The sequence below is a fragment of the Mya arenaria genome, chromosome 4 (assembly GCF_026914265.1).
Source record: "Mya arenaria isolate MELC-2E11 chromosome 4, ASM2691426v1".
NCBI classification, from domain to species: Eukaryota; Metazoa; Mollusca; class Bivalvia; order Myida; family Myidae; genus Mya; species Mya arenaria.
This window is the reverse complement of record NC_069125.1, coordinates 56542786-56566547: the sequence shown is the minus strand read 5'-3', so window position 1 is coordinate 56566547 and position 23762 is coordinate 56542786. Positions and strand designations below refer to the sequence as shown.

General features: G+C 35.3%; 1 protein-coding gene and 1 long non-coding RNA gene across 10 annotated transcripts in view; one reads left to right on the top strand and one right to left on the bottom strand.

Moving 5' to 3' along the window:
- The window catches only part of LOC128231129 (protein cycle-like), a 90055-nt gene that overhangs the window by 13772 nt on the left and 52521 nt on the right, over positions 1-23762 (top strand). For 5 of the 8 annotated variants that reach the window (XM_052943553.1, XM_052943548.1, XM_052943549.1 and 2 more), the window contains one exon: positions 23131-23356. In XM_052943553.1, the coding sequence (XP_052799513.1) occupies positions 23131-23356 (226 nt within the window). Of the gene's footprint in view, positions 1-1923; positions 2032-22565; positions 22979-23130; positions 23357-23762 lie in introns of those variants that run through there. The other 3 variants (XM_052943554.1, XM_052943555.1, XM_052943556.1) reach the window with 3 other exon arrangements.
- LOC128231130 (uncharacterized) lies at positions 11372-22373 on the bottom strand. 2 transcript variants are annotated; one of them, XR_008260295.1, is made up of 6 exons: positions 21840-22367; positions 17885-17979; positions 17290-17420; positions 16717-16824; positions 12106-12149; positions 11372-11418 (listed from the first exon to the last, which is right to left on the bottom strand). It is a non-coding gene; the product is annotated as an uncharacterized LOC128231130 (long non-coding RNA). The 2 variants fall into 2 exon arrangements; XR_008260296.1 differs by lacking the exon at positions 11372-11418 and adding an exon at positions 13002-13094 and having other exon boundaries at positions 12115-12149; positions 21840-22373.

The window sequence follows — 23762 nt, the reverse complement described above, 5'->3', positions numbered from 1 at the left end:
GTTGTTTATGTCAGAGCTCCATTTTGGCAATCTATAGAAAATGGATTGAGCGCAGCGAGGAGCCCTGCAAGAAGTTGAGTTTATTTGCAAGTCAAAATAGTAAACAACATTATAAGTTTTATTTATTGGGCTCATTTAAGGTGACTATATATTTTTTGTCAATTTATTTGGTTTACATAGTAATAGACCACTCCTATTTTGTCTGTATTTATTGATTAAGTAAAAAAAATGCTTTGTTTCACAATATTGGATCTGGTTGACTTGAAAGTTTAAAACCAAATGTAAGTGTTGTTTTTATCAGAGGTAGGATTGTGGTGGTCACTGCTCGCTCCTTCCATCTTGGTCATCAATCATCATGGTACTCTTTGAGCTGTACATCACGTATTATATAGAGGATAATTATTTGTTTCAGTGTAAGATCATTATATATTTCACTGAGTGAGCACCGAGAGCTATATTTCATGAGTGGCAATTTTGTTTTTTACGAGGTTAAATATATTGCAATCTTACACTGAAACAAACATGTCTTTTTTATGCCTATAAAGGATTTTAAATGACTATTTTTTTAAGTTTTTCTGAAAAGATGCCAAATTGTATACAAATGTAACGTCATTTCGGAAATGACCTAGTTGAATTTGTGTCCCAGCCCTGTGCGCACTGATGTTTTATTTGGAATTGAGACCGGGCTAAAGTTTCAAAACAGTTAAACATATCTAAATGTTATTTCACTGTTGGTAACAGTGAAATATCATTATTGTTTCATTAATAAATCTCTATAAACCACCAAAAAGCATAAAAAATAGGTTGTTGTTTAAAAGTAAAGAGACTCTGGAGTTGATAGAGTTATCTGGCTGTTGCTTGAATTCATATCTGGATATTATACCAATAATGTTTATTTTAGTACATTCTGCTTCTGTACACTTGACCTAGAATTAGTACATTCTGCTACTGTGCACTTGTCTTAGGATTTGTACATTCTGCTTCTGTGCATTTGACTTTATTTTAGTACATTCTGCTTCTGTACACTTGACCTAGAATTAGTACATTCTGCTACTGTGCACTTGTCTTAGGATTTGTACATTCTGCTTCTGTGCATTTGACTTTATTTTAGTACATTCTGCTTCTGTACACTTGACCTAGAATTAGTACATTCTGCTACTGTGCACTTGACTTAGGATTTGTAAATTCTGCTTCTGCGCACTTGACTTAATTTTAGTACATTCTGCTTGTGTGCACTTGACCTAGAACTAGTACATTCTGCTACTGTGCACTTGTCTTTGAATTTGTATATTCTGCTTCTGTACACTTGACTAACATTTAGTACATTCTGCTTATGTACACTTGACTTTGAATAAGTAAATTCTGCTTCTGTGCACTTGTCTTTTAATTTGTACCTTCCGCTTCTGTACATTTGACTTAGAATTAGTACATTCTGCTATTGTGCATTTGTCTTTGATTTTGCACATTCTGCTTCTGTACACTTGACTTTGAATAAGTACATTCCGCTACTGTGCACTTGTCTTTAAATTTGTACATTATACTTCTGTACACATGTCTTTGAACAAGTACATTCTGCTTCTGTACACTTGACTTACAATAATTCTTCTTCTGTGTACTTGACCTGGAATTTGTACATTTTCCTTTTATACACTCAACTTTGTTATAACACAACACAGTCTGTTACTTTTAAAATTTACTTCAGAGTAATATTTCTCTGGTAGTGTTGGTGCTTTGGACTGTATAGTTTTGTTTTGTATAAAAAAATGAAGGTCTGTAATTAATATTGAAATATATTATGGTATTAGCTCTAAACTTATATTACATGTTGTAAAAATGCAACGAAACCCAAGAATCAATTTTGTAATAAGTATGTGGGATATAAAATTAACAGCATTTTATAGTGCAGTCTTTTGATCGATACAGTTTTACCTTCACATCAAGTTTGCTTCATCACGAATGTTCTAACAGTTTGTCCGTCATAATGGTCATCTCTAAGTGTGAACCTATCAGACAAAGACTCCAAAATGAAATGTAAGTGGAACAAATTTAGCATTTGTCTTATGAGTGGTAAAAAATAGATATTTGGAATGCACTCACAATATATAATGCTTCTGCCAACTGCACTACAATATTTATAGCAAGTACTTTTAAAGGGTATGGAAATGTGTAGGCAGCCATCATAATGTTACATATTTATTCAGTTTAATGTATGTTTTTATATATTTAAGATTTTACATACATAATGTATTATTTTGTACTGGAATCGAACCTTTTTTTATGGTGGTGAACTTGTCCATTTCATAAAAAGGTTTTCACTTGAAGCAAGTTGTTACTATTGTTTTAATTGTTAAAGATGCACTCTTACTCCCAAATAGGATTTTTCACAATTAATACAATATGATTTAATAAACCAAAAAGGATGAATAAAGGTTGAAAACAATGGTTCTTATAAAGAATATCGAGTTTAATTTGAAAGAAATGTTCAGAAAACACGGTATTTCTACCTTATGAGACTATAGTAGATCACAGTAAATATTTTAGCACTCACCAATCATTTAATATTTTTTTGTGTTTTCAGCTATTAAATACATGGTTACAATCTCAGTGCATTTTCAATTAGAAAAATAAGCATGATAGGTCCCAAAGTTTTTATTCCATGTCATAAAGTCAATAGTTTTTATCCAGTTGTTATGAAACTTTTGACTATTTACTTGTCTATATGTTGTCTTGAACATTTGTGAATATGTGTCGCCTCAGGTAAAAAACTAGGTCACTAGGTCAAATCTTAGGGAAAAAATCCAATGTCATAAATTCATTTTTATCCCCCTGCCGAATCGAAGGTTTCGGGAGAGGAATATTGTTTTGGCATTGTCCGTCCGTCCTTTCGTCCGTTCAGAACCATATCTTGGTAGGCATTGATCAGAAAATGTACAAACTTGGTCAGAATGTTCCCCTTGGTCAAATCTCGACCACTTGTAAAAGTGGGTCACATGGGGTAAAAAACTAGGTCACTAGGTCAAATCTTAAAAAAATCTTTGGAACAAATTAGAGGCATTATACATGGTCAAATATTCATGAAACTTAAACAAAATGATTTCCTTGATGAACTCTTGGACGTATATAAAACTGGGTCACATATGATCGGAAATTTGGTCACTAGGTCAAATCTAAAAAAATTATTGTCAGGAACCATATCATGGTAATGATTGGTCAGATTATGTTTAAACTTGGTCATGATGAACCCCTTGATGAAATATGTACCACTTGTAAAAGTGGGTTACATGGTGTCAAAAACTAGGTCAGTAGCTCAAATCTTAGAAAAATCTTTGTAACACATTAGAAGCATTATGTATGGTCTAATATTCATGATACGTGATCAGAATGTCTTTGACATGTTTAAAACTGGATCACATGTGATAAAAAATTAGAAAACTGGGTCACATGTGATAAAAAATTAGGTCACTAGGTCAAATCTTACAAAAATCTTGTCCAAAACTATTTCATGGTAGTGATTGGTCGGATTATGTTCACACATGTATGACTGAACACATGATAATAAGTATATGTATTTTATGATGATTTACTTTTATCAACTTCCATTATAATCGATGATGATAGGTTATAATCAATCATCACCAACATGAAGCTCCTATTCATGATTTGTTTATCCCCCGCTGAATCGAAGCTTTCGGGAGGGGGATATTGTTATGGAGTTGGAGATACACTAGACTTCCTTATTAGCCTGTTTCAAAATCTCCACACAGTCAACAAACCCCTACCATACACTGATCACCACTTGGTAGCAGTGAAACTTGATGAGCTTGAAAATAACACACAGTGAACATGATCAACAGGTACCGTAAAATGTCATTTTCCACTATTTACTGTTATCACTTCAAACATATCTGAATTTTCACTTTGAAATCATTCAAATTCATAGAAACTATTACAAATGTTACTCTACATACAAAACTTTTATTTCAAATAATTCCAAAGAAACTCAAACTTATATCCAACGTTCATAACGGTCCATTTCTCTGCAGCCATATTATATGTTTATATAGGAATATTCCACCTACTTTTTATTTACAAGTCATGAACTTTGCCTTATCAGGCGGGGGATATCAATTCAACGAATTTGCTTGTTTTTTCTTAAAGTCAATACCGCTAGTTTTTATCTAGATGTTAGGAAAATTAATCAGAAAACTTGATCATTTGTAAACATGTGTCACATCAGGTAACAACTGGGTTACTAGGTCAAATCTATTGAAATATTTTCTCCTTGTCATAAATGCATTTTTTTCATGAAACTTTCATTTTGAAAAAAAATCTCCAATTTTTATGACATTTGGTTAGTTTACGTACACACACGCACACACGCACACTCACACACGTACACACACACACACACACACACACACACGCATACTTGCAAGCACCGCCAACTGAGGACACGCAACATTTCACATCCAAATGAGGACACCATTTTCCAGGGTGTCATTTCGAAAAATAATTACGTCAATGTGTTAAACGGACTTAAAGCTATCTGGGTAGAGGTTTAAATACGTAATCATTTTTTAACAAAACACCGCCAACCAGGGACATTGACACACCCAAAAAATGCGAACGAAACACCTCCAACCAAGGACATTCTGCCTCCGACCTCCAAATGAGGACAATTTATTACCAGGCAAATTTGAAGAAAAAAACAAAGCGGTTGTTCGGGAAACGTTATACGTCAACCTGTTCGTTGTGTGATTTGACTGTAAACCCTCATTTAAGAAAAAAAAATATACTCGGACAACGAAGAACCCAACGGGGGTCACACCGACCTCATTGGTTCATTTGTTTAACATTCTGCATGGCGTTTTTTATCAGATTCCGTCTGTCATTCTTACATGTTTGCTTCCTTGATCCACATATATCCCTCGATATTCTTTGTTTACGACAAATAACAACTTCTAAATCTCAGAATCTGTCCAGGATGCACATTATCAAGACTGTTCATTCTAGATGGACCTTCGATTTCGATTTCATTATTCTGTCAAAGTCGACATTGTTTCTCCGTTGTGTTTTTTTCACTGGTCCATGGGACTCGTTTCGTGGCCGTTGGAGCGCTAGATGGCAGAGTTGGTGTCATGGACGTTGAAACACAGGCTCGCGGCCTTGGAGTCATGGTAGTTCCGGCGCTGGGTCGCGTGACGAGATACGTAGTCGTTTGAGCGCTAGGTTGCGGGGTTAGAGTCAGAGTAGTTACAGCGCTGGGTTGTTTGATGAGAGACGTGGTCATTAGAGCGCTAGGTCGCGGGATAGGAGTCAATGTCGTTGAAACCATCGGCTTGTGATGAGACACGTTTTCGTTAGAGCGCTAGGTCGCGGGAATGAAGTCATGGTTGTTGAAACGCTGAGTCGTGTGATGATAGACGTGGTCGTTAGAGCGCTAGGTCGAAGGAAAGGAGTCATGGTCGTTGAAATGATGGGTCGTGCATTGAGAGACGTGGTCGTTAGAGCGCTAGGTCGCGGGAATGGAGTCATGGTTGTTGAAACGCTGAGTCGTGTGATGAGAGACGTGGTCGTTAGAGCGCTAGGTCGCGGGAATGGAGTCATGGTCGTTGAAACGCTGGGTCGTGCATTTAGAGACGTGGTCGTTGGAGCGCTAGGACACTGGAATGGAGTTATGGTCGTTGAAATGCTGGGTCGTGCATTGAGAGACGTGGTCGTTGAAATGTTGGGTCGTGCATTGAGAGACGTGGTCGTTAGAGCGCTAGGACACTGGAATGGAGTCATGGTTGTTGAAACGCTGGGTCGTGTGATGGGAGACGTGGTCGTTAGAGCGCTAGGTTGCGAAATTGGAGTCATGGTCGTTGAAACACTGGATCGTGTAATGAGATACGTGGTCGTTGGAGCTCTAGGACGTGGGAATGGAGTCATGGTCGTTGAAATGCTGGGTCGTGTGAAGAGAGACATTGTCTTTAAAGCATAAGATCGCGGGATTGGAGTCATGGTCGTTGAAACGCCGGGTCGTGTGATGAGAGACGTGGTCGTTGGAGCGCTAGGATCCGGAAATGTAGTCATGGTCGCGGAAACGTTTGGTCGTGTGATGAGTGACGTTGTTGTTGGAGCGCTAGGTCGCGGGATTGGAGTCATGATCGTTGAAACATAGGCTCGTGGGGTTTGAGTCATGTTCGTTCCAGCGCCTAGTCGTGTGAAGACAGACTTGGTCGTTGAAGAGCTGTATCACTGGTTGGGGTCGTGGTCTTTGAAGCGCTTGGTCAGACTATGCTGTCAATATACAAGATAACACTGGGCGGACACTTATTCTTAGTAAATCAATTAGGTAATTGTCCAGATAAGGCGTTGTACGTATGTAAATCAAACAGTTCAATGGAATTTCGCTAGATTTCGCTTATGTTTATTTTATTTAATCAAGTTCTGCCCGTAATCATTAGCTGCATTATGACTTTGAACTGCCATGATGCTATCACTACATGTGTTGTGGTTAATGAACTTAGTAAGATTAGATAGCAGTGACTGCACTTCTCAGTCAATTTATATGAACATTTGAAGAAACAGAGTGATCCGTGACAAGAGATCCGTGTGCGAAGCATGCAACCGCTTGGTTCTTTAAAGCACCGGCACTTTCCTTTGTATCACCAGAACAAGGCAAGAAATGTTTATTTGTAATACACGTGTGTTAACAAATGAGCTATTTTCCGACACGTTTAACATCATAATAAGCAACATCATAAAAAAGTGCACAGCGGGAAAGAAATACAAGATATTAAATTTAATGCCGAAAATAGAACGACACAAAGGCAATCATAAAATTGATTCCTAAATAGTGGGTGATTAGGAATTAATTGATTCACACAAATAGAAAAATTATCATTTTGGGCCAAGGCATAAGAATAGCTAGCATAAATATAGCCGTGATCCATGACAACTTTATAAATATTCTTATATATGGTTGACTTCGCCAGCATTCTACGATTTTGAATAATATATTTCCTTAACTTTTTTCTTAATTTCGAAAATAAATTTAGATAAAACAAATAGGACCATGGGATATTCATTTGAAAAACTTTGTCGCCAAAGACTGTGAAATCTACGGTCATTTTTCAAACTTGCATATTTTAAAGCATTTTAATACTGTACTTTGATAGCTGTATTGGTAGGGAATTTCTTATGCATTGTTTTTTTTCTTTTTCATAAGCCGAACTTCAATGAATAAAGATTTTTTTTTCAATATATCTATAGAGTCGTATATCACCCAATAGGGCGGTGTTTTACCCTATACAGTTATTCACACTATTACCAAATAAGTTTACGGTCGGAACGCTCGAACGAAATTTAACAATGAATTAAGAAATAATAAACATTTTACATGATCCCCGCAAGGGCCGTGTTTTCCGTATACAAATATCATAGGGCCTTACTTGGGCCGCATTTTACACTAGTTTACAATCGGAACACCCTGACCATCTCCGCCATAAAACGACGGCCGAGGTGTTCCGATTGATTACTGTAAAAGGTTGCGTTGCACTAAATTTGTGATGGTTGGCTTATACCATATTTATCGAGTACCGCGATTGATTTGTGTTTATATACGAAGTCGATACATGTGTATTTATTGCAAATATTTACACCATAATAATAACTTAAAAGGTATAAGTTTTAGGTAGGCAAACAAGCTCTGTCTCCGGTCACCTGCCTTAAAGTGACACTCTTATTCAAAATCAACTCATACCCATGTATAAGAAACATACATTTTAAGCGATAAACCTTTAACTACTTACTGAATAATACATACATGGAAAGTATAACTTACTGATAGCACGATTGTTATCGTGTATTTAATGGCTAAAAACGCAAAAATATTAAATGATTGGTGAATGCTAAAAGATTTCCTGTGATTAACAATAGTCGTATCAGGTTGGAATACCGTGTTTTCTGCAACTTTCTTTCAAATATAACTCGGTATCCTTCATAAGAACCATTGTTTTGACATTTATTCATCCTTTTTGGTATTTTTAAACAATCGTATTAGTTATGGTAAATCTTACATGGGTATAAGAGTGCATCTTTAAAAAAGGGTAGGTTTGACGCCAAATCTTTTTTCAAGTTATTATTTTTATTACCAAAATTTACCCTTTGTGACCCAAAACCATAGATTCTGTGCTTCAAAACATCAGAAATTCCAGCATTAGAATCTTTGACATTATCTTAAGCCTAAAATACTTCAGTGTCCTACTTATGGTGAACCCAAGCATAAATGTATAATGAAACTATGTACAATCCTCCAATGTATATCATTGTCATGGCAAAGGGTTACTTCATTTAATGGAGCGATATCTTGGTAAATCATCGTCAGGGTGCATGTAATGTAAATTCATTCATATAATTATGTATGATTTTTAAATTAATGCAAATTAATAACCAGTTCTCTTCATTATAATAGCAGGGTTGCAGACCCTTTAATGCTAAGAAATATCAGCCTCGACTATAGGCAGATAAATTACCCATTTTTTACTTTCAAAAATCCATTGTTCGAGTGCTCTACACTTATTCGAAAAATCATGTAATGTTTGTTCGAGATTTTCTCAGTTTGTTCAGGCGCGTAGGAGCTGGTACCACATGGGCCGTGGCCGCGGTCCAAATATTCTAGCTAGTAACGGCAATTGGGCCGCCAAATTTGATACCATTTTTTTTTTAAATTGTATTTCAAATGAAGCTACGCGCATATAGATTAATACATGTCTGACACGATATTGAATATACAGGTCACCATGGCATGATTACTCTAATTGATTAAAATGAATTTAATGTGTTTGTGATTTATTAATTTGTGACTATTTATGACTGTTTGTATTTGGTACAGAAATAGAAAATACTAGTATTAGATGTGTGCTTACAAACGTGTCCATAACATGTGTATTACTGTTTTATCATATTAGCATTTTCTTTCTCAGTGAATAAATGTTACCAAACGATATTAGTTTTAGATCTAACACCTATTTGAAATGTAAAAAGGTTTAGAGAAAAAAAACATGAAAACAAAACCTGAACTCACTGGAAATCGAGTCTTTCAATGCTTACAATTGAAAAAAATCACCAGAGCGTGACACGAGCCCACCCCTTCCGCGGACCAAATGTCATTTGGAGTCCTTTGCGCCTGATGTGTTCGTTTCGAAAGATACCCCGCTTGGTATTTTCCTGTAAACTTTATTTCTATTTTTGTTCCTAGATATGATCGTAAGAAGAACACATGGATTGATTTGTTCGGCCCCTACTCACCCCCCCCCCCCCACCACGCCCTTCCATCCGGACTAGTCAGAGCCATTCATGTATCTTAGTTCTGGTCCATAAACGAAATTCAATCCACCAGTGTTAAGTAATGTTGAGGCTCTTTGCTACTTGAAATATTTTTTGTCTTCGGCGAGTAGGATCTGGCTGCCTTCAAATGGATGGAACTTGGAAAGGGTGTTTGAATGTATTTGTGAAATGCTTTTATTATGTTGTTGTTGCTATTCATTGAATATATGATCAGACCATACTTTTTGCATTTTTGATGCATGAAAAATGCCTAATTTAGCGACGCCGACGGGTATCAATCCAGCGAATTCGTACGGTACTACAGAACAGAAATGTTGTCGGTGCGTTTATAGGTCAAGCTGGTAAAATCTTTCTCACTGTTTCTTTCTAAAAAAAGTAACACCTCTGCATATTGTAACTCTTATATGGAAGTAAAACAGATAGTCATACTAACTGCCCTTAATTTCAATGGCTATTTCAGCGTGTGATAACGACTGCGTTGAAACAACTGAATCACCCAGTGTGTTACATGGGACTAATACTGTAATGTAATGCGAACAACGCATCATCTTGTGGAACTAAAATGACTCCTTTGCACTTTATGGATGTGACACAGATATCTGTTTGCATATACATCAAGGATAATGTCAGCAAGTCAGTAAAGTTTTCAGAAGAATTTTATTGGTCTGATTGTAATACTGTAATAGTGTCAATTAACAGAAACTTCAGATGGATGGATATATTTATATAGCTGATCATTACAAGACAGGTATTAAATACGAATATATCAATACTAAGTAATCAGTATAATGTAGACAAATGGATACAAATACATGTCAAAAGAACCTCGGATACATAACATGCTCGGATATGTGAAATAAGTACATAATTATCAATAGCCGGAAAGTAGATGATTTTTATCTCCAAAGAGCAGAATTCATACTTTTATTTATATGATAAAATATGTTGAAAGTCCACTTTACACAACAATCACTATTAAAGCTATTAAAGTCTAAACTTGATTGTCAGACTTTCCCCTGTTAGTTAAAATAACTTACAAGGCATATCTTATTTCAACATTGAACCTTGATCTTGCCAAGGTCAACAAGAGCGCCATGAAGAGAACACCAGCGCTCGTCTGTTTTTTTCTCCTTCGAAAATGAGGCACAACTCAATACAAACTAAAGCCAGAGTTATGCCCCTTGATGTACACATGCATATTGTCCCTGGCAACATCTTAACCAAGTTTTATTTAAATATGAAGTGATTTAGTTACTGTCCTAGGTAAAATACTGCATGATGCCCACAGCCCTGACAGGTGCCAAGGCATATCACAATACCAAGATACTTTTTTCTGAAAATTTTTCTTTTACAAAAATTAATGCATATCAAATTTCAGAAATAAACAAATCTTCATTCATTGGCTCTAGATACAATTCAACCAAACAAATACTAAACGTTTTGATAGCAAACAGAAGAAAGTTAATACATTTTTGTTTGACATGTTCATACATGATGATATTTCATTTGCATTTCATCAATTTATTCAACAACACGAAAAACATCACATCACTGAGAAGTGACAGAAGCATTCAATACAAAGCAATACCACACACCATTATTTACCATGGAACAAAAAAAACAATTGAATACACTGCAGTGTAAATGACCACAAACATCATGGACAATTCTAGCAAAATCACCTCCAATTGAGGACAAGTTATTACCATATTCAATTTCAAATTTTTAATTGTTAAAAAATAAATAAAAATAGAACAATATCCAAAGAAAATGTCAATCACTGATGGTATTCAGATATAAAGCTTAAATCAAAATGCAATCTAGTCTATTCTATAATTTAAAGTATCTATTTGTTTAATTGTTTGCTTTTTGATGAGCCTATTGCAAGGCCAGTTGCACCATTTCACCATTGTCCTTGATCGCCTGGCAAGAATTGGATACTTCTTTATAAGTTCTTTATAAGTTCAAGACATTCTAACTTATTTTTGGTGGAGTATTAAGCTTAAAACACTTTTTAAGGCCATTTTCTACCACGTCTTCTTCAGCCTAGCTCCAAGGTGTTCTGACTGTGGCTGTTCGTTTTTCCTAAAACACAGAAATACAGGCTATTTTATAGACAAAAAAAATCACTATATTTTCATCTATTTGAGCACTAAAATATGAAAGTGTGTTCTTGATAGTCCTCTTTAGGACAAATAACCATAAAATCCTATATTAAAACATGTTTTATCAATTGAAGTTGTCTAGGAATTAGCAACAGTGCCTCTGCAAGTCAATATATAAATATGACCTGTATTCAAGATGATGTGTTTTCACTGATAACCTTTATATTATTTGATTTCTTAATTTGTACAATAAAATGGGCACGGTAAGCAAACTCATTTTTCTGTAGCAATGACCTGAGCAACAGTCTTACAGTGCTATATAATATACATTGTTGTCCATGTTAAACATGTTTGACTTCAGGATTTTATTTGATATGTAGAAATTCAATTCAAGGCCTTTCTGTTAAATACAATTATATATTTTCACTGTAACTTTTTACACTGATCAGTAACATGACACACATTCTGGCTAATTTAAACACTGAATAGGTTTTTTTAAGATTACAAGTATGGTTGTTACACAAAATTAATTGTACACTAAGGAAGACAACAGAAAAGCCTGATCACAAAAGTGCACTTACTCCTTTACAGAAACAACACTTTTTAAATCAAATTTGCTTTAAGAATAGAAATTTCTAATTGTTACAAATTTCAATATGATTCTTACATGGTTTGTGCCAATCCCAGCATTTACGACTGCTTCGAGTTGACCTATGGAGACAAAAACATATTATATATGCAAATAGGTCTGCTATGTTTCTTAACGCTAACAATTAATGCTATTTATAATAATGAAACAGGTGTCTCTCGACAAGTATTATTTGAATGAAATTGATGTACATTAACAAAACCTCTTTCAGAGGACTTTTCTAAAAATATCACCTCCAATGGAGGCCAGTTACTTTTATTAGACACCATGCCTGTATTGAGATCACAGGTATTTCAAATTTCCTTGATGCCTATTATTTAAAATGCAGTACTGGTTCTGAAATATTGAAGGTGTAGTGTTTTTAATACAGGAGATAATTTACCTCAAACACACACACACAACTATCTCTACACAACTAGGCTAAAAGAGACATGTTGCAACAAAATGACATAGTATTTTGTCTTTTGAACCTCTGGTATTTTGATTTTGTTCTGTGGTAAGCATAATACTGAAAAGAAGTATTCAGCTTTACTGATTGTAAGCACATACAGGTACATATATTAAACATTTCGGTTAATGATAATGTTATTTACATACAATGATGTACAACCAAGATTGTGAAATGACCTTCAACCTACGACTAGAATGATGTCAAACTGATTTTAATATCTCTGGTGGTTTGAATTTCTTATTTGTTAAGCAAATTTCTACATGTAGTCATCACCTCAAAAGACAATGAATTTGGTCGAACACCCATTGATGTCCAAATGAAGACACTTCATTCCAATCACTTTTAACCCATTATGAAAACTACATTCCAAGACTAATTCTTTTACAACAAGGGCAAATCTATACATGAAAACATCAAATATCAGGCACCCGTTCATCTTATATTATAAAAACGATAAGTGTACCTATTTCAGTCCCTGGTTGATCAACGGAGGCATCAACATTATCAACATCCACATCATTAGTATCAACAGTATTCACATCATGGCACTGTCCAGCTGCAATACAAAAACATCACATCACTGAAAAGTGACAAAAGCATCAAAAACAGAACAAGATTATACATTATGGTATTTACCATAGAAGAAAAACTACTGAATATAGTGCAGTGTGAATGACCTCCAACTGAGGACAATTCAAGCACAAACACCTCCAATTGAGGACAAATTATTACCTTTGGACAACACATAAAACTATTTCATAAATATCTCTTGTTTCAAATATCATCCTAATCTAGGCACTTCAAACAATTTAGTCTTTAAGACAGGAGGCACGTTTAAAGAAAGTATTTTAAAGAAAACCCACTGACAACCAATATAAAAAAAACTTCTGCAACTTCTAGTTAGGAAACAAGAGCTGTTATAAGACAGCGCGCTTGACTACGCCGCTTTGACTTAGAAGTGAAAACAATAACAATGTTATATGTGCCTGTCAAACACAATAAAACAATCAAATTAAAAAAGTGAACAAGAAGCGGGATGTGACAAAACCAGGTTTTTAATGATTGGCAGAAGAGATTCAGTTTCAACTGCTTTCTTCTATCTTTAGTAGCAGTGACCTTGATGACATGGGCCCCAAACACAATCCCATGGAAGTCCTCCATAAACTCTTCCTACATATTAAGTTTGGTCACAGTATGTCAAACATAACTGAAACAGTAATCTATTTTTAGTAACAGTGACTTTGACCCAAGAAGGCCGAAAGGCAATCCATCAAAGCTCTGCATATTGTCCTATATTCCAAGTTTGGTCACACTATGTCAACCCTTACTTGAGATATTCAGTACCGGTACTTAGCATATTTCTATTTTTAGTAGCAGTGACCTTGATTCCATGGGCCCCAAACACAATCCAATGGAAGTCCTCCATAAACTCTCCCTACATATTAAGTTTGGTCAAAGTATGTCAACCATAACTGAAACAGTAATCTATTTTAGTAACAGTGACTCTGACCCAAGGGGGCCGAAAGGCAATCCATGAAAGCTCTGCATAAACTTGTCCTATATACCAAGTTTGGTCACACTATGTCAACCCTTACTTGAGATATTCAGTACTAAGCATATTTTTATTTTTAGTAGCAGTGACCTTGATTCGATTGGCCCCAAACACAATCCAATGGAAGTCCTCTATAAACTCTTCCTACATATTAAGTTTGGTCAAAGTATGTCAACCATAACTGTTACTACATTTTCCTGTTCTACAGAAGTTCATTACTTTTATTTGGATTGGTTTTTCTTACTGCTTAAAGACCGACTGAATTAGTTTCAGTAAGTTATCTGTCCTCTGAAGGTACCTTCACCATTTTTACTTTCCTGGGCTCTGTTAAGGTAGTGCGTGGATTCCCTGTGGGCCACTCACATTTTTTCATATAGGTTTTCCAATTTAAAAACTTGATTATTGTACCTGAGATGTTAAATTTCTCTGATTTTTGATAGTTAGAAATAAGTTACTTGGAGTTTATTTTTTTATACTGTGTTTGTCAATTTTTGACACTCGACAGAATTGTTTCAAACTTACAGCCTAAAGTTGAATTATGGCTTGCCTGAGCAGCTAGGTATATCTAAGGCATTTATTAATTTCATAGTTAGTTTGGTTTTTACAGTGTTATTTCCATTTGTATTTAATTAATGAACTTGAATAGATTGTATAAAAAAATGCAAACATCTCAGTTGTTCTTCACACCCAACCTCCCTGCCTTTGCCCTGTGTCGAACCTGAGGGTTCTTGTAACCGCCCGTGTGGCTTACTACCACTTGTTGAGGTTAGGTTACACAGTAATCTATTTTTAGTAACAGTGACATTGACCCTAGGCGAGCGAAGTCAATCCGTGAAAGCTCTGCATAAACTTGTCCTATATACCAAGTTTGGTCACACTATGTCAACCTTTACTTGAGTTATTTAGTATAAGCATATTTCTATTTTTAGCAACAGTGACATTGACCTAGACCATAACTCTAGGGGCCCAAAACACAATCTCAGAAAAGGTCTCTATAAACTCTTCCTATATACCAAGTTTGGTCTATTTATTTCAAACCTAGCTAAAATTATTCCATTCATAAGGTGACTTTGACGCTGCCTCCCACCAGCCGCCCGAACAATGACGCAAGTTGACATTCAAATAACTGGTTTTCCCTTTATGAAAATGTGGTTAAGAATATATATAAAAATGTGCCTTTCAAAAAATATAAAAAGAAAAATTGAAAAAAAAAATCATTCCCATAATTTGTATTAAGGGTTAAAATGGAGTTATGTTCCTTGTTCTAAGATGGTCGTCAATAATTATGCAAAGTATTAAGGGCATTGAATGAAGGGTATAGACGTTTTTTTTATTAAAATCCCAACTTGCCCTACAACTTTAACCTGCCCTTTAACTTTAACCTGCCCTAAAACTTTAACCTAAGTCAATCAGGGGCCATAACTTGTATTAAGGTTAATATGGAGTTATGTAACCTCATTGTGTGATAGTCCTTAACAATTGTGTGAAGTATTAAGTCAATTGAATGAAGGGTATTGGACTAATAAGTGAAAATCCCAACTTGCCCTAAAACTTTAACTTGCCCTAAAAGTTTAACCCAAGTCAATCAGGGGCCATAACTTGTATTAAGGATAATATGGAGTTATGTAACCTCAAAGGGGTGATGGTCCTGAACATTTGTGTGAAGTATTAAGTCAATTGAACAAAGGGTATAGAAGTTGTTAATAAATATCCCAACCTGTCCTAAATCTTTAACCGCAGTTCAATAGTCAATCAGGGGTCATAATTTGTAAAAAGGATAATATGGAGTTATCTAACCTCATTGTTTGATGGTCATGAACAACTATGTTAAGTATTAAGTTAATTGAATGAATGTATTGGACTTCTCTAAGTGAAAATCCCAACTTGCCCTAAATTGCAATTTCTAACCGGACGCTGACACTGGGGTGAGTAGTATAGCTCTCCTAATTCTTCGAATAATCGAGCTAAAAACTATATTCCAAGGCTTATCATAAAACAATTTTGCTCAAATATCAGGCACAAATTTATCTCATATTATAAGAAAGATAAGTGTACCTATTTCAGTCCCTGGTTGATCAACAGAGGCATCCACATCATCAGCATCCACATCATCAGCATCCACATCATCAGTATCCACATCATCAGTATCAACAGTATTCACATGGCACTGTCCAGCTGCAATACAAAAACATCACATCACTGAAAAGTGACAGAAGCATCAAAAACAAAACAAGACTATACATTATGGTATTTACCATGGAAGAAAAACTACTGAATACAGTGCAGTGTGAATGACCTCCAACTGAGGACAATTCAAGCACAAACACCTCCAATTGAGGACAAGTTAATACCTTTGGACAACACATAAAACTATTTCGTAAAAGTCTCTAGTATCTAATTCCTTTAACTCTAGGCACTTCAAACAGTTCTGTCTCATAAGATAGTAGGGACCTCTACTGAAAGTATTTGATAGAAACCCCACTGAAGACCAATATCAAAACACTGCAACCTCTAGTTAAGAAAAAAACTATATTCCTCTAGGCTTATACTAGAACAAAAAATAATTGAAATATTACTTTAATTACAGGCACCCATTCATCTTATATTTTAAGAAAGATTAAAGAACCTATTTCAGTCCCTGGTTGATCAACGGAGGCATCAACATTATCAACATCCACATCATCAGCATCCCCATCATCAGTATCATCAGTATTCACATCATGGCACTGTCCAGCTGCAATACAAAAACATCACATCACTGAAAAGTGACAAAAGCATCAAAAACAGAACAAGATTATACATTATGGTATTTACCATGGAAGAAAAACTACTGAATACAGTGCAGTGTAAATGACCTCCAACTGAGGACAATTCTAGCACAAACACCTCCAATTGAGGACAAATTAATACCTTTGGACAACACATAAAACTATTTCGTAAAAGTCTCTAGTATCTAATTCCTTTACTGCTAGGAACTTCAAAGTCAGTTCCATTTCATAAGACTGGAGACACCTCTACTTAAAGTGTTTTATAGCAAACCCACTGACGACCAATATTTAACACTTTGCAACTGTTAGACCTTTAAGAAAAAAAACTAAATTTCAAGGCTTATAATGGAACAAAATTAAATTGCAATTTTACTTAAATATCAGGCAACCATTCATCTCATATAAGTAGAAAGGTAAGTGAAAAAGCGTACCTCTATTAGTCCCTGGTTGATCATCCGGGGCATCTACATCATCAATATCCACATTATCAGCATTATATCATCAGTATGAACAGTATCCACATCATCAGTATCAACAGTATTCACATCATGGCACTGTCCAGCTGCAATACAAAAAATCACATCACTGAAAAGTGACAGAAGCATCAAAAACAGAGCAAGATTATACATTATGGTATTTACCATAGAAGAAAAACTACTGAATATAGTGCAGTGTGAATGACCTCCAACTGAGGACAATTCTAGCACAAACACCTCCAATTGAGGACAAGTTAATACCTTTGGACAACACATAAAACTATTTCGTATAAGTCTCTAGTATCTAATTCCTTTAACTCTAGGCACTTCAAACAGTTCTGTCTCATAAGATAGTAGGGACCTCTACTGAAAGTATTTGATAGAAACCCCACTGAAGACCAATATCAAAACACTGCAACTTAAACACTGCAACTTCTAGTTAAGAAAAAAACTATATTCCTCTAGGCTTATACTAGAACAAAAAATAATTGCAATTTTACTCCAATAACAGGCACCCATTCATCTTATATTATAAGAAAAATTAAAGTACCTATTTCAGTCCGGAGGCATCCACATTATCATCATCCACATCATCAGCATCCACATCATCAGTATCAACAGTATTCACATCATGGCACTGTCCAGCTGCAATACAAAAACATCACATCACTGAAAAGTGACAGAAGCATCAAAAACAGAACAAGACTATACATTATGGTATTTAACATGGAAGAAAAACTACTGAATACAGTGCAGTGTGAATGACCTCCAACTGAGGACAATTCAAGCACAAACACCTCCAATTGAGGACAAGTTTACCCTTGAACAACACATACAAAACTATTTCTTAAATATCTCTGGTATAAAATTTCATTTAAGCTAAGCACTTCAACCAGTTTTGTCTCATAAAACTTGAGGCACGTTTACTGGAAGTTCTTTATAGCACACCCACTGACAACCAATATTATAACACTTTGCAACTCCTAGTTAAGAAAAACACACCATATTTCAAGCGTATCAAAGACAACAAAAATCTTCAATCACTTATGCTTTCTCAAACCAGGGGACAATTCAATACAATTTAACAGAGCAACCTTGGAGTTTACCAATTGCACTGACGGCAAATAAAAACTTTCTAGTAATTTTAATTGTAAACAAAACATGTACGTTATACCAAAGAATTATCTCGGGGCATGATGGTGAACAAGCATGCAAAGTTTCAAAGCCAGATGTCAATGGACTTTGAAAATATTTGAGGTGGTACGTAAACTTTAACGTTAATTCTAAGAAGAAAAAGGGGCATAATTTTCTCAAAATGCTTGATCAAGTTACCTCTTCCTGTGTACAGGTTGGGGGAATGATGGTGAACAAGCGTGCAAAGTTTCGAAGCCATATGTCAATGGACTTTGAAAATATTTGAGGTGGTACACAAACTTTAATATAAGTGGTCACGCCGACGCTGCTGCCGACACTGCTGCCGACACTCGGGTGACTAGGATAGCTCTCCTTATTCTTTGAATAGTCCAGCTAAAAAATCATTGGTTAACACCTTATGCTGGGGCCTGAACTATAACTTTCTGCCAACAAAGTTATGTCCTGTTATACATGTAAAATAGGTGAGTATGTATTTTCCCCAATTCTGCGACAATATTTTCCTTTAGATTGTCCTATTTATGAAAAAAACATTTGATAGAAATCAGGTAAGAATTGGCCAAGAAAAAAACTTTGTCTGCAATAAAATAATTAATTATGCCTCCACTAGAATATGTGAATGCAAATGTTTATATGGCACATTATCACTTACATTCATTTCTACTTTGATAATAATTATATTTTGCATTTTTTTTTAATTATGCTTCCTTGTTTTAAACAGTATTCTATTTTACAATCAATTATTGGTTACAATCAATTGATTAGATATTGGCTGTAATTGGAAAGCTGTTGCTATTTATATACTGTTTAACTGTTATATATAACAGTAAGTCACTCTAAGATGAATTTTATGTATTTTATCGGATATACATGGTAAAGACTGATTTAGACTCTTAGATTGTTTTTTAAAAGAAATAAAAAATAAACATTATATCATATCTTGCTTTCAACCGGCTAGTAGTAACATTCAATCGTATTTGGAGTTTTTTTATAAAGATGAAATTAAACAAAATGTACGCCGTTAAATATGATATTGTTTTGGACTTCTGCTACATTAACAATAAATCTGACTGCAAAACAACCATGTATCTTAAAGATAAGTGTTTAACATCACATCAGTTCACATACAACTTCTGAGCATAAGCGACAGTAAATTTTGGACATACAGATCTATATTATTTTTGATTTTGATTGTTTTAATTCCTTATGACCACACTTGACTTAAACATTAACATTAGAAAGTTAAGGTTAGTCACTGTACCCTAAACAGAATAATTTTGCATTCACAGTCACCTTAACATAAAAAAACATAATCGGGTCATGATTCTTTGTCGGTAGGGTTTGGTTGTCTTGAAAACCTATTCAAATCATATTGTAGTTTATTTTTCAGAGGGCTACAAGTTTGCTAACAGAAGTCGTACCAACACAAACTCGCACCAATACGAGTCGTGCAATATACGGACAGGTCGCCCCACATATGTATTATATAGGCGGTATGGGTAGATTCATATAAGTAGCTTGTCATATAGACTTTATATTAATTTACCATCATCAATTATCAATAAAATACCTTTAAAAAAGATATCCAATAAATATTGTAAAATTTGACAGAAATAATATGTACTACCGTATATAATCCATATGCGGGGCGACTTCTCTCTATATATGGGGAGACTTCATAGAAGTACTAGATTGTGTTGGTACGACGGCTCTTGTAATCACCTGTTTGATGAAGTTCATGCATGGTTGTTAGCTATACAAGCATGATTGTATGCTAGTCTAAAAAAATAGACGTGTTATACAGGATTCTTCCAATACCTAACGTCTAAACGGGTTTGTGCAAAAACAGGGGGTTTTTGACACATATTGAAATTTTATTTCGAGAAGAATTTTATGTTTGAAATAGGTAATAAAGGTTTATATTCATATTTTACCATGTAACTTAATTGTGCAAATATATTTTGCACAAAAAAGCATTAAATTGCAATAAAACGAAACTTGACTAACACAGACTACAATTATGCCAAGCTTAACAACAATGCGTTGTTAAATTAAACCACAAAGGTTACACTTGAATTATTTTTAGACAATACCATTCTCTTATTACACTTAATGCACCAGTCAATTGTAACCTCGCCCCCCCCCCCCCCCAGGTCCGGGGGTATACCGGGGATAGCCGGGGAAAAGGGTTGTGTTTTTATTTTCCAGGTGCCCCCGCAGGGCCGGGTGATCGCGATGGTTTAGTCATAACGGCAAATTTAGCGGAGATTGGGCCTTATATAGAGTCTCTGGGGTGCGGGGGCATTTGGTCGGCGTGTAACAATCAGTTCGTCCCCGCGCAAGGCGGGGATTTTACCCGGGGTTTGCTGGAATGAAAGTCAAAGTCCCGGCTATTCCATTGGACCTGGGGGGGGGGGGGGGGGGGGGGGGGGGAGGGGGGACCGTGGTTACAATTGGCTGGTGCATAAGTGTTTCATGAAACCAGTCATCAATATTAGACTTTTGGATGAACAAGCCTGGATTCTTAAACTTTTGCTTGGCATCAATTTTTTTTAACAAGCCCTGCGCCCTGTATATAAAATTCAGAATTCTAACAAGCCCGGAAGACATTTTTCCAATGCAGGGGTTGCTAATTCATATTGATCTGTCAACAAAGCATCACCAATTTAAACTACCTAGCAGGTGCCCTTTATCTTTCCGCTCAATAAACTTAGCGCTGGGCTCTGTCATTCTTGGCTAGGAAAACAACAGGTGGGACATGGACGCTTAGAGTCGCCAAATAAAAACCGTCTCTGAAGACTGAAGCTATCATTCATCAACGACAACGTACAATTATTTGGACTAAGATGTATGCTATTAAGCATAATGCTTTAATGCACTGCTTTTGTAGATACATAAGCTTTAATAAATTAAACCATTCAAAAATAACTACTGGCGAATAGCTGGTGTTTTAAACATAACAGCTGACCAACTTAAATCTTGTTTTGTTCATTTTTACAAGAATACTGTACACTGAATGTCTCCGAAAACTCGTCGTGTTGACATAATTCTTTAAATTAGCATAAAAAATGTAATACATTTCTATTTCAAAGAAAAGTATATAGTTTCTTATATAAACAGCTAATGGGCACATCATAATTGTAGAAACCATCACTGTATCTTCATTTTAATGAAATTTTCCGTTTCCGGGTCAGACATCGCGAAAACATATGACATTCTCAAAAATCAATCGAAGTAAACAACGTCTGGTCATGACCGTATCATACTGATAAGATAACACCTTTAAACATATATTTTACGATAAAATATTGTTATAAAGTAAATTAACAATTGAAAACAGATGTTTCACTCACTTGATGATGCGCGTAACACCGCCAATCGAGACCACTGGAGTGTGACCAAAAAAGAGGCAAAAAATGGAAATTTACGGACGGTCACGCACTTCCCATACACTTGACCCTTCTGACCTCCAACTGAGGACAGTCCATTTTTATGATATTATTTTTCGTTTCAAGTCATAAAACGAACTTTGAGACTACCTTAAAAAAATGCCAAATGAGACCGTCCTCAGTTGGCGGTAATGGTCTCAATCGTTGCTGTTATTTCTAAGGATTGTCCTCAGTTGGCGGTGTGTGCAAACACACGTACACACACACACACACACACCATTTACCCGTCAGCACAACAGTCAATGATTGTATTTTTTAGGATTTTTTTAATTTGCTTTTCGTCATCTTGGTTTAAAAAATAAGGTTTCTGGGACTTATGAAAAGCTGATGTATTTATTAAATGTTCATTTTTCCTCATACAAATGGAATAGTTTCTGAAATTATCTGTAGTATACAATGATAGTGCTGAACGGCTTGAGCAAATATTCCTTCTTCTATTAGATATTCAAATTAATTGATATAAATGATAGCATGGCACTCACCTCCACCACCACCACCACCACCACCACCACCACCACCACCATGTTGTAGACAAACATCTTTAAGTTTTTTAATTTTGGATGACAATATCAATTTGATTCAGTGTATTCTATGAGTCAGAAATGTTATATTGTAGACGTATAGCAGAAATAAAAAGACATCATAGCAAAAGGTGGTATTCAGATTCAAATCAAACATGTTATTCTGTTATGCTTAACAACTTCAATTTCAAGACAATGTGAGCACAATTTTAGTGTTGGTAATATTGTTTCTGTTTAAACATTATTAAGCTAAAACAAAGAGAATATTATAATTTATTTACATATAAGACCAATTATCCATAGCAATGCTATTTGGAAATAAAAGTAATTTAAATTTTCATTACCACATAATATTAAAAAAGCAAGGGTGGATAATTTTTTAACTTAAACAAAAATACATACCGGTAGCAATGCAGAGGAAATATAGCCCTGTTTACCAAGAAGTAAAAGTATGAACCCCAATATATCTTTGCAAAATCTGAAGTACCGGTATATGGTCTATTGCAAAAAGCCTAAAAAATGGTAAGTTAAATGTTAAGATATAAACTCAGCTACCATATGTTATACTGAGTGCTGAACAAAAATCTGTTACTGTGACATTTATCGAAGTGCAACAACAATAATAACACAGCTTTGTCTTTGAAAGTCAATGTTTTGTATTTGTTTATTTTCAGATTTTTTCAGTCAGCAACATGACTGGATACTGCCCATTATTGAGCAGCCAGATATGCCGGCCCTGGGCTTTGCTGATGTAGGGTACTGCTCCGGCGTAGGTGAACATAATCCCAACATGAACTCCTACCCGGGGCCCTCGCCTGCCTCAATAGCAAGCCCGAGTACCCCGGGAACCGTTGGCGATGGATCCCACCAAGGGCAACGCAAACGCAAGAGTCAAACTGAGTATGTTCAATTGGAATATCAAATATGTATTCTATATACCTCTTTGGCAAACAATTATATAGTTTTTAATATACAGCTTCTATTTGAAAACAAATTTCCATTTAATTAGATATAATAGGCGGGATTGTGCACAAACTTAGGTGTCATTTATATCAATTTCTGGTAAGTCCTTAAATTTCTTGTGGTTTGTTTCATCTGTCGCTTGAATGCCTTGAGACCCTCTGTCATGTTTTCAATTCCTTTGATTGTAATATTAAGTTTAGAATTAGAAACAAAGTTTTATTCATAAAGCAATAAAAAGTTTGTGTGAGTCAGGTAAGTAAATTACCTTTTACCCAACAAAAAGATATATGATGTAGGATGTGGAGCATGGCTGGTAAATTTTAGACATATGAAAATTGTCAGT